This window comes from Hyperolius riggenbachi, chromosome 10 (assembly GCF_040937935.1).
Source record: "Hyperolius riggenbachi isolate aHypRig1 chromosome 10, aHypRig1.pri, whole genome shotgun sequence".
NCBI classification, from domain to species: Eukaryota; Metazoa; Chordata; class Amphibia; order Anura; family Hyperoliidae; genus Hyperolius; species Hyperolius riggenbachi.
Window position 1 is genome coordinate 266,905,235 of NC_090655.1, and position 15,460 is coordinate 266,920,694.

A 15,460-nucleotide genomic window follows, 5' to 3' on the forward strand; every position below is an offset into this window, starting at 1 on the left:
AAGGCCTGGGTTGTTGTGTCTCAAAGCGTGGCCTTCTCCTCCTGCGCCTCCTCCTGTTCCATCACGTGTGCTGCTGCTGGGTTAGCGTTACCGGTCCCTTTTCCTGGAACCTCTTATCTGTATTACATTTATGACTGCATGGCGACAAAAAGCATGTTACCTGTGCAAAGAAAAATGACATTTTCCCCATTTAAAAGACATTTTTTCCTTTGAAACTTTACAATCAATTTTCTCAAAAACTATAAGCTCTTTTTCAAATATTTTTTTTCCTCTTGTACCCACTCCCAAGGTACACATACCCTGCAAATTTGGGGTATGTAGCATGTAAGGAAGCTTTACAAAGCACGAAAGTTTGGGTCCCCATTGACTTCCATTATGTTCGGAGTTCGTCGCGAACACCCGAACATCCAGGTGTTCGCCCAACACTAGTCACCAGAGTGATCTCTCTCATGTATGACAAGCTGCGATTTATGTGCAAAACATTTTCCACACTTTGTACATGGATAGGGCTTCTTCTCATCCATGTGAGATCTCTCATGTTTAACACGGCCTGCTTTACATCCAAAACATTTTCCACACTCAACACATGAATAGGGCTTCTCACCTGTGAGAGATTTCTCATGTATGATAAGCTGTGATTTTTGTGTAAAACATTTCCCACACTCAGCACAGGAATATGGCATATCACCAGTATGTTTTTTCTTATGACTGACAAGCTGTGATTTCTTAATAAAACATTTGCCACATTTAGCACATAAATACGGCTTCTCACCAGTGTGAGATCTTTCATGTACAACAAGGCTTGATTTACACTTAAAACATTTCCCACACTCAGAACATGAATAAGGCTTCTCACCAGTGTGAGTTCTCTCATGTGTGACAAGATGTGATTTCCAACCAAAACATTTCCCACACTCAGCACATGAATAGGGCTTCCCACCAGTGTGGGATCTTTCATGTATGACCAGATCTGATTTTTGAACAAAACATTTCCCACACTCAGCACATGAATAGGGCTTCTCACCAGTGTGATATCTCTCATGTCTGACAAGGTCTGATTTACGCCCAAAACATTTCTCACACTCAGTACATGAATAAGGCTTCTCACCAGTGTGGGATCTTTCATGTATGACCAGATCAGATTTTTGAACAAAACATTTCCCACACTCAGCACATGAATAGGGCTTCGCACCAGTGTGATATCTCTCATGACTGACAAGACTTAATTTACTCCCAAAACATTTCCCACACTCGGTACATGAAAATGTCTTCTCACCAGTATGAGATTTCTCGTGACTGAGGAGTTGTGATTTTAATGCAAAACATTTCCCACACTCAGCACATAAATAGGGCTTCTTACCAGTGTGACATCTCTCATGTCTGACAAGGTATGATTTACACCCAAAACATTTCTCACACTTAGTACATGAATAAGGCTTCTCACCAGTGTGGGATCTTTCATGTATGACAAGCTCTGATTTTTGAACAAAACATTTCCCACACTCAGCACATGAATAGGGCTTCTCACCAGTGTGATATCTCTCATGTATGACAAGACTTGATTTTTGAACAAAACATTTCCCACACTCAGCACATGAATAGAGCTTCTCACCAGTGTGATATCTCTCATGTCTGACAAGACTTGATTTACGCCCAAAACATTTCCCGCAGGTGGAACAGGAATGAGACCCTCCAGCAGGGGGAGAGCTGTGCTGGGTATGAGGCCCCTCAGGGTTAGACAGGGGAGGGGAGTCTGGGGGAATATTTGGGGTAACCAGGACATCTGCAGGAGACTCTTGTCCAGTGACATCATCATCCGTTGTACAGTCTGTGGATACAGAGAGAGGTAGAAGTAATAATGGCACCTATTAAAAACGGGCACCCCATTCACATCGATGCAAATCTTTTCTCTATTTACTCTCTAAGTGAATAAAAAGGGCTCCGCCTCAATATAAAAAAAAAACTACTGTATATCATGTGTCATCTTTAATTTGTATAGCAAATGTATTGATTACAATAACCCATTATTGAACAAATAATTATTTCTAAAACTGTATAATTGTTTCTAAAACTGTTCCATATGCTTTCTCAGAAAAAAAAAAGTTTAAATTTCAACTTTTTGCTTAACAACGAGCAGCTTCCGCTATTCTCACCTGTTACAAATGATTGTTTCTCAACAAAACATATATAGGAATGGGTACCACCAGGGGGATTTAAGGTTAGGCATCACCAGGGGGGTCTTAGGGTTAGGCACTACCAGGGGGGATAAGGTTACAAACCACAAGGGGGGTCTTAGGATTAGGCACTACCAGGGGGGATTTAAGGTTACACACCATCAGGGGGGTTTTAGGATTACGCACTACCAGGGGGGATAAGGTTACACACCACCAGGGGGGTCTTAGGCTTAGGCACTACCAGGGGGGATAAGGTTACACACCACCAGGGGGTGGGGGGGTTTAGGATTAGGCACTACCAGGGGGGATAAGGTTACACACCACCAGGGGGGGTCTTAGGATTAGGCACTACCAGGGGGGATAAGGTTACACACCACCAGGGGGGGTCTTAGGATTAGGCACTACCAGGGGGGATAAGGTTACACACCACTGGGGGGGGGGTCTTAGGGTTAGGCACTACCAAGGGGGATAAGGTTACAAACCACAAGGGGGGTCTTAGGATTAGGCACTACCAGGGAGGATAAGGTTACACACCATCAGGGGGGTCTTAGGGTTAGGCACTACCAGGGGGGATAAGGTTACACACCACCAGGGGGGGGGGTCTTAGGATTAGGCACTACCAGGGGGGATATGGTTACACACCATCAGGGGTGGTCTTATGGTTAGGCACTACCAGGGGGGATAAGGTTACACACCACCAGGGGGGGTCTTAGGGTTAGGCACTACCAGGGGGGATAAGGTTACACACCATCAGGGGGGTCTTAGGGTTAGGCACTACCAGGGGGGATAAGGTTACACACCACCAGGGGGGGTCTTAGGGTTAGGCACTACCAGGGGGGATAAGGTTACACACCACCAGGGGGGGGGGGTCTTAGGGTTAGGCACTACCAGGGGGGATAAGGTTACACACCACCAGGGGGGTCTTAGGGTTAGGCACTACCAGGGGGGATAAGGTTACACACCATCAGGGGGGTCTTAGGGTTAGGCACTACCAGGGGGGATAAGGTTACACACCATCAGGGGGGGTCTTAGGGTTAGGCACTACCAGGGGGGATAAGGTTACACACCATCAGGGGGGTCTTAGGGTTAGGCACTACCAGGGGGGATAAGGTTACACACCACCAGGGGGGGGTCTTAGGGTTAGGCACTACCAGGGGGGATAAGGTTACACACCACCAGGGGGGGTCTTAGGGTTAGCCACAACCAGGTCATCTTAGGGTTATGCACCACCTAAGGGGAGGATTAAGGTTAGGCACCACCAGGGGGTCTTGGGGTTAGGCACTCACCTATGTTACAAATTATCATTTTTCAACAAACTTACTTAAACTTATACATAAAAAAGGAGGGACTTAGGATTAGGCACAACTGGGTGAGGAGGGGGGGGTGGTAAAGTTAGGCACTACCAGGGGGTCTTAGGATTAAACACCACTAGGAGGGGGGGGGGGTTAAAGGAAAATACATAAAGTAACCATTTATTAACCCCTTACCTTTCCTCCTATAGATACCAAAGTAAAACACTTTTATACAAAAAATAGCATAAATAGTTACCCTAGAGACTCAACCTTTTTTATATGTATGTCTTGAAGGTATGTTACTATTTGTTTTGAAAAAAAAAGCAGTTGTAATTAGTGAAGGACGCAAAACTGAAAAAATACACCTTAATTTCCAAATAAAATATTGTTGCCATACATTGTAATAGGGACTTCATTTAAATAGTGTAATAACTCAAACCAAAAAAGAAAGCCATCCATATAGCAAGTAATGATAATAATAAATTGTAATACGCTAGGTACCAGCAAATATGAACAAGTTTATTAGGGACTTATCCCTTTAAAAACAAAAATAAAACACATAGCAGGGGAAACGGGCTAGCTGTCACAGCAAAGAATGACACATACAATAATGGTCATCAGCCACAAAATAAAGTATAATATTGTACAATGTAACAGAGACCAATCTTAAAGTGAATACATGCATATATATAAGAGTACAAGCAATCCTCCTATCAATGTTTCTCCAGTAAACTATTCTGCCGGCTATATGGAGAGTAAAACCACCAGAGTAAATGAAGGGTGGATAAGAGAAAGGAGGAAGCTTACCACCAAAGGTCCCTGTATCGACAGCCTGGCCAGCACCCCTGCTAGATCTCACATGTTCCGCAGACCCCTCTGCTTCCTCGGAGATAAAAGAATTAGGGCTGGAAAGCCCCCTTATAAAGTTCCTATGCAGCGCGTATTAGCGCGGCATCCGTTCTGGTTACTTCCTGATGGGCGTGGCCACGCCCCATGATGTCACCGCGCCGTGCGTTCCAAATGACGCACCGGCGCCATGCCATGAGTAACCATAAGGCTTTTGTGCGTTTCAAATGACGCACTAATATTAGACAGTAATATTCAGAACGGAGTATTTTTGCCCATATATCGGGCTAGTGATATAATAAATAAATACGATTGATTAATAATGTAGTATGATAATTAAGATTCAAACAAGATGAAATATTAATTTATATATTTGGAGAGTATAATTTGTGAGCAAGAAAAGAGAAATGCCAGTCGGACAGCGCCACCTGGAGATCTTTTAACTAATTAAAAAGTTCTATCTCAATATACAAATTGATTCTTATGCCAAAATGGGTAAGAAGGTGTATACTCGTGACATTAAAAACATGACAACTCTAAACATATATGTAGTGCAAAAATATATAAACAAATAACTCTTAATTTAAACGAATCTGTGACATAAAAAATATAAATATCAAAAAAAGTGCTTAGTGCAAATACGTTGACGTCCATTGTGTTAAATCATCTTGATTTTAGTCCATCTGTGAACAATAAAAAATTAAATAACTCCAATCACAGTCACCTAGATTTTATTTGTAGCAAATTTGAGCCGTGACCTGCATGACACCATATATACTCTCTGTGATCTATCTATATCCGTATCTGGACTGCTACTCACCTCCAGTCCAGACAGATGAGATAATATGTAAAAAGTGACTTATGCATAGTGATAGTGAAACAATGATTGCATCCTGCTGTATACTCACTTACAGCATATGCAATATAATTATAATTCAAGTAATACAAATAAATTAATAATTGCAATATGCTGTTTACTCACTTCCAGCATTATGCAATAAGTGTAAAGTGTAAGGTGATATGTTAGGTAATTATATGTGCTCATATAATATGAAACAAAGTGCTACGTGCATATCAAGGTGCTAATGCACCTCAAAGTGAACTGTGCAATAAAGTGCAGATAAGGGACAATTGGAAATCAAACATGATTGTTACTCACCTATAAGATACTCATTGAGGCATATCTTCACAAACCTAAAGAACTAAGATATAAACGCATCCAAGTGTTAAAATCAAATTATAAATATACTCAACATCAAGACATGATAAAATACAAGCCACTATATGGAAGCAATCACTGAGGAAGATAACATGCAAAACTGAAGTCATCATTCAGTCCTGCAGGGCTACGAGTTTGCAATTTATAAAGCTACGAGTGCAAATATTTCCATCTTGGCAACTTAACCCAGAAAAGAAAAAAATCTGGGAAGGTGGGTTAGCCAAATGCTCACACATTATTGTTGAAATGCTTCTTGACTATGATAGAGAACTATTAGAACAACTAAAGACTAAAATTACAGACCTAAAAAAACAGGTGATCCAGGCGGGTCCAAAAGATAGGATTGAAGTCTTTATGACTGATCTCAAAAAGGAACTCAGTAAAATTGAACAAGATATTATTAACACCAAGAGGAAGAAATTAGATAGGGATAGGATGGACTATAGCTTGAAAAAAGCATTTCTATGGAGACATTCTGGAAACCCTAAGGGTGGGGGGCTCTGGAAAAGAAAGAAGAGGATCCCCAAAAAAGGTCAAAATCCTACAGATGACCCACCCAACAAAGTACCCCCTAGACCACATGGTGCGAGCCTGAACTCATATGTTTCTGACTCAAGTGAAATAACTGAGTCCGATACTGAAGGGACACAGGATGGGAGACAGGGGGCCTCCTGTTCATACACCTCGGGGAGTCGAGGAGATCCAAAGATCAAGAAACGCAAGATTGGACAACAACGACCTGAAGATGAGGTACTACAGGTGGTAAATTTGTCACCACAACCACTCTCACCCTATGAGATCAAAGTTTTGTCTAGGGGTTTGTCTTTTGCCCCTAATAATCAGATGGATCAATTTGAAGTTCTAAAAGATGTTTTTTTATTTTGCAGACGGTTAACTCTTAAAAAAATATATGCTACTAAACCCTTACAAGACCAAGAGCTGATTGATCTTGGATTTGATACACATGACCAACAAGCATTGGAAGATCTGTTGGACCTCTTACAATAAAATGAAGATCGTCAGGTGAGTGATCATGGCCTAAAACCACCATCTAAATTTATACCTTCTTTTACACCGGAAATCAGGATATTCTTTGATCTAGTGTGTAAAGATCTACAAAATATGAATATTCACCAAAGAACATTGAGCAATTTAGAACCTTTGGAACAAAAGGCCCTCCAATCTCTCCGCAAGAGAACAGATATACTTATAAAAGAGGCGGATAAGGGGGGCAACGTAGTGATCTGGCCAACTGAGATGTATTTGCGAGAGGCAAAACGACAACTTCATGACGTGAGATATTATCGGTTGTTGCCCTGTAATCCTCTTGAACGCTATCAATTAGATTTTAAATCCCTCCTAGATACAGCTTTAATGGAGGGCCTAATCTCAGAGAAAGAACAGAAATTTTTATTGATACAGAAACCCACTATCGCAACATTTGACATGCTCCCCAAAATTCATAAAAACGCATCATATCCCCCAGGTAGACCAATTATTTCGGGGATAGGAAATATGACTGAAAAAGCCAGTCAATTTATTGACTCTTTTTTACAACCAATGGTGACATCATTAGAGTCATACATAAGGGATACGGGTGATCTTTTGAACCATCTCGATGGCCTAGAATTGTCTGACGACACCATACTAATTACATGTGATGTTGAGTCACTATATTCAAACGTGGTACATCCAGAAAGTATCAGATCCATCAGATATTTCCTTGATATGGGCAATTTTACTGTACAGAAAAAAGAGTTTCTATTGGAACTGATTGCATTTGTTTTAACGCACAACTTCTTTGTTTTTGATTCAAGATTCTACTTACAGGTAAGAGGCGTTGCGATGGGGGCCAAGTGTGCCCCCTCGATTGCTAATTTATATCTTGGATGGTGGGAACGAGAGATCGTGTGGTCAGAAAAATTTAAGCTGTACCACCCATATATACTTGGGTGGTACAGATTTATTGACGATTTATTAATATTATGGCAGGGGCCACATGATCTCTGTGTGAAGTTTTTTGAGGCTTTGAACGAAAACGATCTCAATTTGTTCCTTACCTACCATACCTCCAGAGATCAAGTTGAGTTTTTGGATTTATTGATAAAGAAAGGAGCTACTGGCACTATTTCTACAACTATATACAGAAAACCAACAGCCGTTAACAGTTTATTGCAGTTTAGTTCACATCATACTAATAAATTAAAAAAGAGTATACCTATAGGTCAATTCATAAGAGTCAAGCGTAATTGCTCAGGAGAGAGAGAATTTGAACATGAAGCAGAGGTACTTAAGAGACGGTTCCAGGCGAGAGGTTACCCCAGGAGATGTTTGGAGACAGCACTAAGGAGAGCCAGAGCTACTCCTAGATCTGATTTATTACAGCCCAAACGAAAAATATATGGGGGCAATAAACAGAGTGGGAAGGTGAGAATAACCACTCCCTTCAATTGCCAGTGGAATGAACTATATAAAACAATCTCTAGACACTGGAATGTCTTACTGAATGACAAGGAATTAAAACCTTTCCTAACTGAGCGACCGAACATCACAGCTAAAAGAGCACCCACCTTGAGAAACATACTATGTAATAGCCACTTTCAGAGACCTTCACGTATTGGGGGAATAAAAGGCAGTTATGCATGTGGTAATTGTTCAATCTGTCCTAATATGAGAGCCACAAAATATGTGATCAGCAAAGCTAATGGGAAAAAATTCTTTATAAATGACTACATTAATTGCAAAACCGCTGCTGTGATTTACTTACTACAATGCCCTTGCGGTTGGCAATATGTTGGCCAGACTAAGAACATACTCAAGCTAAGGCTACAGAAACATGTTTCAGTAGCAAAACTAGCCGGCCAAGATAAAATGAATGGAAAAACGCTGACCACTTTGGCAACACATGCATTAAACAGTCATGGCGGGTCCCTGAGAGGATGGCTATTTACTGGGTTACAGCACATTAAGACCAATATCCGAGAAGGAGATGTAGTTAACAGGCTCCTCCGTGCTGAGCTGAGATGGATTTATAAATTGCAAACTCGTAGCCCTGCAGGACTGAATGATGACTTCAGTTTTGCATGTTATCTTCCTCAGTGATTGCTTCCATATAGTGGCTTGTATTTTATCATGTCTTGATGTTGAGTATATTTATAATTTGATTTTAACACTTGGATGCGTTTATATCTTAGTTCTTTAGGTTTGTGAAGATATGCCTCAATGAGTATCTTATAGGTGAGTAACAATCATGTTTGATTTCCAATTGTCCCTTATCTGCACTTTATTGCACAGTTCACTTTGAGGTGCATTAGCACCTTGATATGAACGTAGCACTTTGTTTCATATTATATGAGCACATATAATTACCTAACATATCACCTTACACTTTACACTTATTGCATAATGCTGGAAGTGAGTAAACAGCATATTGCAATTATTAATTTATTTGTATCACTTGAATTATAATTATATTGCATATGCTGTAAGTGAGTATACAGCAGGATGCAATCATTGTTTCACTATCACTATGCATAAGTCACTTTTTACATATTATCTCATCTGTCTGGTCTGGAGGTGAGTAGCAGTCCAGATACAGATATAGATAGATCACAGAGAGTATATATGGTGTCATGCAGGTCACGGCTCAAATTTGCTACAAATAAAATCTAGGTGACTGTGATTGGAGTTATTTAATTTTTTATTGTTCACAGATGGACTAAAATCAAGATGATTTAACACAATGGACGTCAACGTATTTGCACTAAGCACTTTTTTTGATATTTATATTTTTTATGTCACAGATTCGTTTAAATTAAGAGTTATTTGTTTATATATTTTTGCACTACATATATGTTTAGAGTTGTCATGTTTTTAATGTCACGAGTATACACCTTCTTACCCATTTTGGCATAAGAATCAATTTGTATATTGAGATAGAACTTTTTAATTAGTTAAAAGATCTCCAGGTGGCGCTGTCCGACTGGCATTTCTCTTTTCTTGCTCACAAATTATACTCTCCAAATATATAAATTAATATTTCATCTTGTTTGAATCTTAATTATCATACTACATTATTAATCAATCGTATTTATTTATTATATCACTAGCCCGATATATGGGCAAAAATACTCCGTTCTGAATATTACTGTCTAATATTAGTGCGTCATTTGAAACGCACAAAAGCCTTATGGTTACTCATGGCATGGCGCCGGTGCGTCATTTGGAACGCACGGCGCGGTGACATCATGGGGCGTGGCCACGCCCATCAGGAAGTAACCAGAACGGATGCCGCGCTAATACGCGCTGCATAGGAACTTTATAAGGGGGCTTTCCAGCCCTAATTCTTTTATCTCCGAGGAAGCAGAGGGGTCTGCGGAACATGTGAGATCTAGCAGGGGTGCTGGCCAGGCTGTCGATACAGGGACCTTTGGTGGTAAGCTTCCTCCTTTCTCTTATCCACCCTTCATTTACTCTGGTGGTTTTACTCTCCATATAGCCGGCAGAATAGTTTACTGGAGAAACATTGATAGGAGGATTGCTTGTACTCTTATATATATGCATGTATTCACTTTAAGATTGGTCTCTGTTACATTGTACAATATTATACTTTATTTTGTGGCTGATGACCATTATTGTATGTGTCATTCTTTGCTGTGACAGCTAGCCCGTTTCCCCTGCTATGTGTTTTATTTTTGTTTTTAAAGGGATAAGTCCCTAATAAACTTGTTCATATTTGCTGGTACCTAGCGTATTACAATTTATTATTATCATTACTTGCTATATGGATGGCTTTCTTTTTTGGTTTGAGTTGTGACTACAATCATCCATGGCATTTTTTTACCTAATTTGGCTCATTTGCTGCTATTTATATTAAATAGTGTAATAACCGTGACAATTGGGCAAATAAAATATATGGGTTTTAATTATGGTAGCATGTGTTATTTTAAAACTATAATGGCTGGAAATATATTATTCCCATTAAAATGCACTTAGAAAAAAAAATTCTTAGCAAAATGTACCACCCAAAAAAAGCCCAATTGGTGGCGAAAAAAAATCAAGATCTAAATAATTTCAATGTGATAGAAAGACCAAGTAGTGATAAAGTTATTGCTAACTGAAAGGGAGGAGCGCTGAAGGGTGAAAATTGCTCTGGTCAATAAGGGGAAAAACCCCTAAGTGATGAACTGGTTAAACAAGGCTCACCCTAAGGGCTTGTTCACACATAGGGCGTTTTGCGCCGGTGATTTTACAAATCGCCCTAAAAAGGCTTGTGCAATGAATGCTTATGGGACAATTCATAGTGCATTTCAGCTGCTTTCCGCTCAGCAAAGTGATGCCTGTACCATTTTTAAGGCGATTCTGATACAATGGAAGGTATAGGAAAATCGCAAAAAGCTCACAAAATCGCTTTGTGCGGCGATTGTGTTTGCGCTTTCATGAATAAATACATTGTATTTATTCATTTACGGGTGAAAGAATTCCTGACGTCAGGAAGTGAAAAAGCAGAAACGCTCTGCAAAAGTGCTTAGAAAAGCGCTTTACAAAAAAATCATAGCGCGCAGGTAAGCGCCGGGAGGGAAAAAACACTCACAAAATCGCAAAACGTTGGCCTCAGCGACTGCGATTTTAGTTGTGAACAAAGCCTAAGAGAGGTGTGTAAATGATGTGTGCTATGTGAGGGGCCGCGTTACATTACCTTACCTACAGGGCGGCTCCACACCTTCCATCCTGCACCTGTAACTGAAACAAAACCACCAAGTGCCTGCAAGCCCAGCACATCCCCGGGCCCCCAGTGCATGCTGAGAGATGAACCTTCCCTGGCTGCTTCTGCATGCTGGGAGATGCAGTGACCCTGGCTGCTGGTGCATGCTGGGAGATGCAGTGTCCCTGGCTGCTGGTGCATGCTGGGAGCTGTAGCATCCCCGGCTGCTGGTGCACGCTGGGAGATGTAGTGTCCCTGGCTGCTGGTGCATGCTGGGAGATGCAGTGTCCCTGGCTGCTGGTGCTTACTGGGAGCTGTAGCATCCCCGGCTGCTGGTGCATGCTGGGAGATGCAGTGTCCCTGGCTGCTGGTGCATACTGGGAGATGAAGTGTTCCTGGCTGCTGCTGCATACTGGGAGATGAACCTTCCCTGGCTGCTTCTGCATGCTGGGAGATGCAGTGACCCTGGCTGCTGGTGCATGCTGGGAGATGCAGTGTCCCTGGCTGCTGGTGCATGCTGGGAGCTGTAGCATCCCCGGCTGCTGGTGCAGGCTGGGAGATGTAGTGTTCCTGGCTGCTGGTGCATACTGGGAGCTGTAGTGACCCTGGCTGCTGGTGCATGCTGGGAGCTGTAGTGTCCCTGGCTGCTGGTGCACGCTGGGAGATGTAGTGTCCCTGGCTGCTGGTGCACGCTGTAGTGTCCCTGGCTGCTGGTGCACACATGGAGATGTAGTGTCCCTGGCTGCTGGTGCATGCTGGGAGATGTAGTGTTCCTGGCTGCTGGTGCACACATGGAGATGTAGTGTCCCTGGCTGCTGGTGCATGCTGGGAGATGTAGTGTTCCTGGCTGCTGGTGCACACATGGAGATGTAGTGACCCTGGCTGCTGGTGCATGCTGGGAGATGTAGTGTCCCTGGCTGCTGGTGCATACTGGGAGCTGTAGTATCCCTGGCTGCTGGTGCATACTGGGAGCTGTAGTGTGCCCGGCTGCTGGTGCATACTGGGAGATGTAGCGGCCCTGGCTGCTGGTGCATGCTGGGAGATGTAGTGTCCCTGGCTGCTGGTGCATGCTGGGAGATGTAGTGACCCTGGCTGCTGGTGCATACTGGGAGATGTAGTGTCCCTGGCTGCTGGTGCATACTGGGAGCTGTAGCGTCCCTGGCTGCTGGTGCATACTGGGAGATGTAGCGTCCCCGGCTGCTGGTGCATACTGGGAGATGTAGTGTCCCTGGCTGCTGGTGCATGCTGGGAGCTGTAGTGTCCCTGGCTGCTGGTGCACGCTGGGAGATGTAGTGTCCCTGGCTGCTGGTGCACGCTGGGAGATGTAGTGTTCCTGGCTGCTGGTGCACACATGTAAATGTAGTGACCCTGGCTGCTGGTGCATGCTGGGAGATGTAGTGTCCCTGGCTGCTGGTGCACACTGGGAGATGTAGTGACCCTGGCTGCTGGTGCACGCTGGGAGATGTAGTGACCCTGGCTGCTGGTGCACGCTGGCAGATGTAGTGTCCCCGGCTGCTGGTGCACGCTGGGAGATGTAGTGTTCCTGGCTGCTGGTGCACACATGGAGATGTAGTGACCCTGGCTGCTGGTGCATGCTGGGAGATGTAGTGTCCCTGGCTGCTGGTGCATGCTGGGAGATGTAGTGTCCCTGGCTGCTGGTGCATACTGGGAGATGTAGTGACCCTGGCTGCTGGTGCACGCTGGGAGATGTAGTGTTCCTGGGTGCTGGTGCACACATGGAGATGTAGTGACCCTGGCTGCTGGTGCATGCTGGGAGATGTAGTGTCCCTGGCTGCTGGTGCATGCTGGGAGATGTAGTGTCCCTGGCTGCTGGTGCATACTGGGAGATGTAGTGACCCTGGCTGCTGGTGCATACTGGGAGATGTAGTGACCTTGTCTGCTGGTGCATGCTGGGAGATGTAGTGTTCCTGGCTGCTGGTGCACACATGGAGATGTAGTGACCCTGGCTGCTGGTGCATGCTGGCAGATGTAGTGTCCCTGGCTGCTGGTGCACGCTGGGAGATGTAGTGTTCCTGGGTGCTGGTGCACACATGGAGATGTAGTGACCCTGGCTGCTGGTGCATGCTGGGAGATGTAGTGTCCCTGGCTGCTGGTGCATACTGGCGGATGTAGTGTCCCCGGCTGCTGGTGCATGCTGGGAGATGTAGTGTCCCCGGCTGCTGGTGCATGCTGGGAGATGTAGTGTCCCTGGCTGCTGGTGCATGCTGGGAGATGTAGTGTACCTGGCAGCTGGTGCATGCTGGGAGATGTAATGTCCCTAGCAAGTGGTGCATGCTGGGAGATGTAGTGTCCCCAGCTGCTGGTGCATACTGGGAGCTGTAGCATCCCTGGCTGCTGGTGCATGCTGGAAGCTGTAGTGTCCCCGGCTGCTGGTGCATACAGGGAGCTGTAGCACCCCGGCTGCTGGTGCATTCTGGGAGCTGTAGTGTCCCCGGCTGCTGGTGCATTCTGGGAGATGTAGTGACCCTGGCTGCTGGCGCATGCTGGGAGATGTAGTGTCCCTGGCTGCTGGTGCATGCTGGGAGATGTAGTGTCCCTGGCTGCTGGTGCATGCTGGGAGATGTAGTGTCCCTGGCTGCTGGTGCATGCTGGGAGATGTAGTGTCCCTGGCTGCTGGTGCATGCTGGGAGATGTAGTGACCCTGGCTGCTGGTGCATACTGGGAGATGTAGTGTCCCTGGCTGCTGGTGCACACTGGGAGATGTAGTGTCCCCAGCTGCTGGTGCACACTGGGGGATGTAGTGTTCCTGGCTGCTGGTGCATACTGGGAGATGTAGTGTCCCTGGCTGCTGGTGCATGCTGACAGATGTAGTGTCCCTGGCTGCTGGTGCATGCTGGGAGATGTAGTGTCCCCGGCTGCTGGTGCATGCTGGGAGATGTAGTGTCCCTGGCTGCTGGTGCATGCAGGGAGATGTAGTGTCCCTGGCAGCTGGTGCATGCTGGGAGATGTAGTGTCCCTGGCAACTGGTGCATGCTGGGAGATGTAGTGTCCCTAGCAACTGGTGCATGCTGGGAGATGTAGTGTCCCCAGCTGCTGGTGCATACTGGGAGCTGTAGCACCCCGGCTGCTGGTGCATACTGGGAGCTGTAGCATCCCCGGCTGCTGATGCATACTGGGAGCTGTAGCATCCCCGGCTGCTGGAGCATACTGGGAGCTGTAGCATCCCCGGCTGCTGGTGCATACTGGGAGCTGTAGTATCCCCGGCTGCTGGTGCATACTGGGAGCTGTAGCGTCCCCGGCTGCTGGTGCATACTGGGAGATGTAGTGTCCCTGGCTGCTGGTGCACACTGGGAGATGTAGTGTCCCCAGCTGCTGGTGCATGCTGGGAGATGTAGTGTCCCTGGCTGCAGGTGCAGGCTGGGAGATGTAGTGTCCCTGGCAGCTGGTGCATGCTGGGAGATGTAGTGTCCCCAGCTGCTGGTGCATGCTGGGAGATGTAGTGTACATCTCCCAGCATGCACCAGCAGCGGGGGCAACTACCAGCATGCACTAGTGGTCAGGGATGCTGCATCTCACGGATTTCCTTGCACTAAAGGAAATCCATGGCTATAATTACTAGTTATTTCCTAGCAAAGTTGATCCAGGGAATGTATCTGACTGCCATCTGGATTCAGTAAAGATATTTTTTCCCCTAAAAGGTTAATTTGCTTGTAAGATTTTTTTTGCCTTTCCCAGGATCAGTTGGGACATGTGAGGGCACAGGAGAGAAAAGGTACCAAATGCTTAATAATGTATTTATGTTTTGCTGTTGATGTGAGACACACTGATCAGTCAGAGTTGCCCCAAATGACTCCAGTTCCCCCACTTTGTGCTGTGGTAATTATCACCCTGGCCAGACCTGTCATTTCACTTTTCACCCCCTGCCTGAAATTCATGCAGTGTGGAGGTAACTTCTTAGGCCTCCGTTAAGCTTAGCAAGTGGTTACCTGGCAGCAGCAAGCAGTTGTGGGAGTTTGAGAAGCATTCCACTACCTATCAACAGTCTGTGGAAAAGAGGCCTTACTATTGTGAATGCGAATACTTGTTTAGCATGATTGTACTTGGCATAGTTCTTTATTAAAGGGATATTATAGCTACTTGTCACTTCAGTCTCTCCTCCCACCAGACATCACTCACATTCTTAAAGTCCCTCCCCAATTATAGGCATCATGTGACCTTTACTGTGCCCAGCTGGGACATATTTCTTAGTCAACTTAATAAGTCT

At 44.8% G+C, this 15,460-nt stretch overlaps 1 protein-coding gene across 4 annotated transcripts in view; it reads right to left on the reverse strand.

Moving 5' to 3' along the window:
- LOC137535393 (zinc finger protein 182-like) overlaps positions 1–15,460 on the reverse strand; it is a 90,502-nt gene that overhangs the window by 11,449 nt on the left and 63,593 nt on the right. For 3 of the 4 annotated variants that reach the window (XM_068257228.1, XM_068257226.1, XM_068257225.1), the window contains one exon: positions 42–1,828. In XM_068257228.1, the coding sequence (XP_068113329.1) occupies positions 426–1,828 (1,403 nt within the window). In that variant the 3' untranslated portion in view covers positions 42–425. Of the gene's footprint in view, positions 1–41; positions 1,829–15,460 lie in introns of those variants that run through there. The other variant, XM_068257227.1, reaches the window with a different exon arrangement.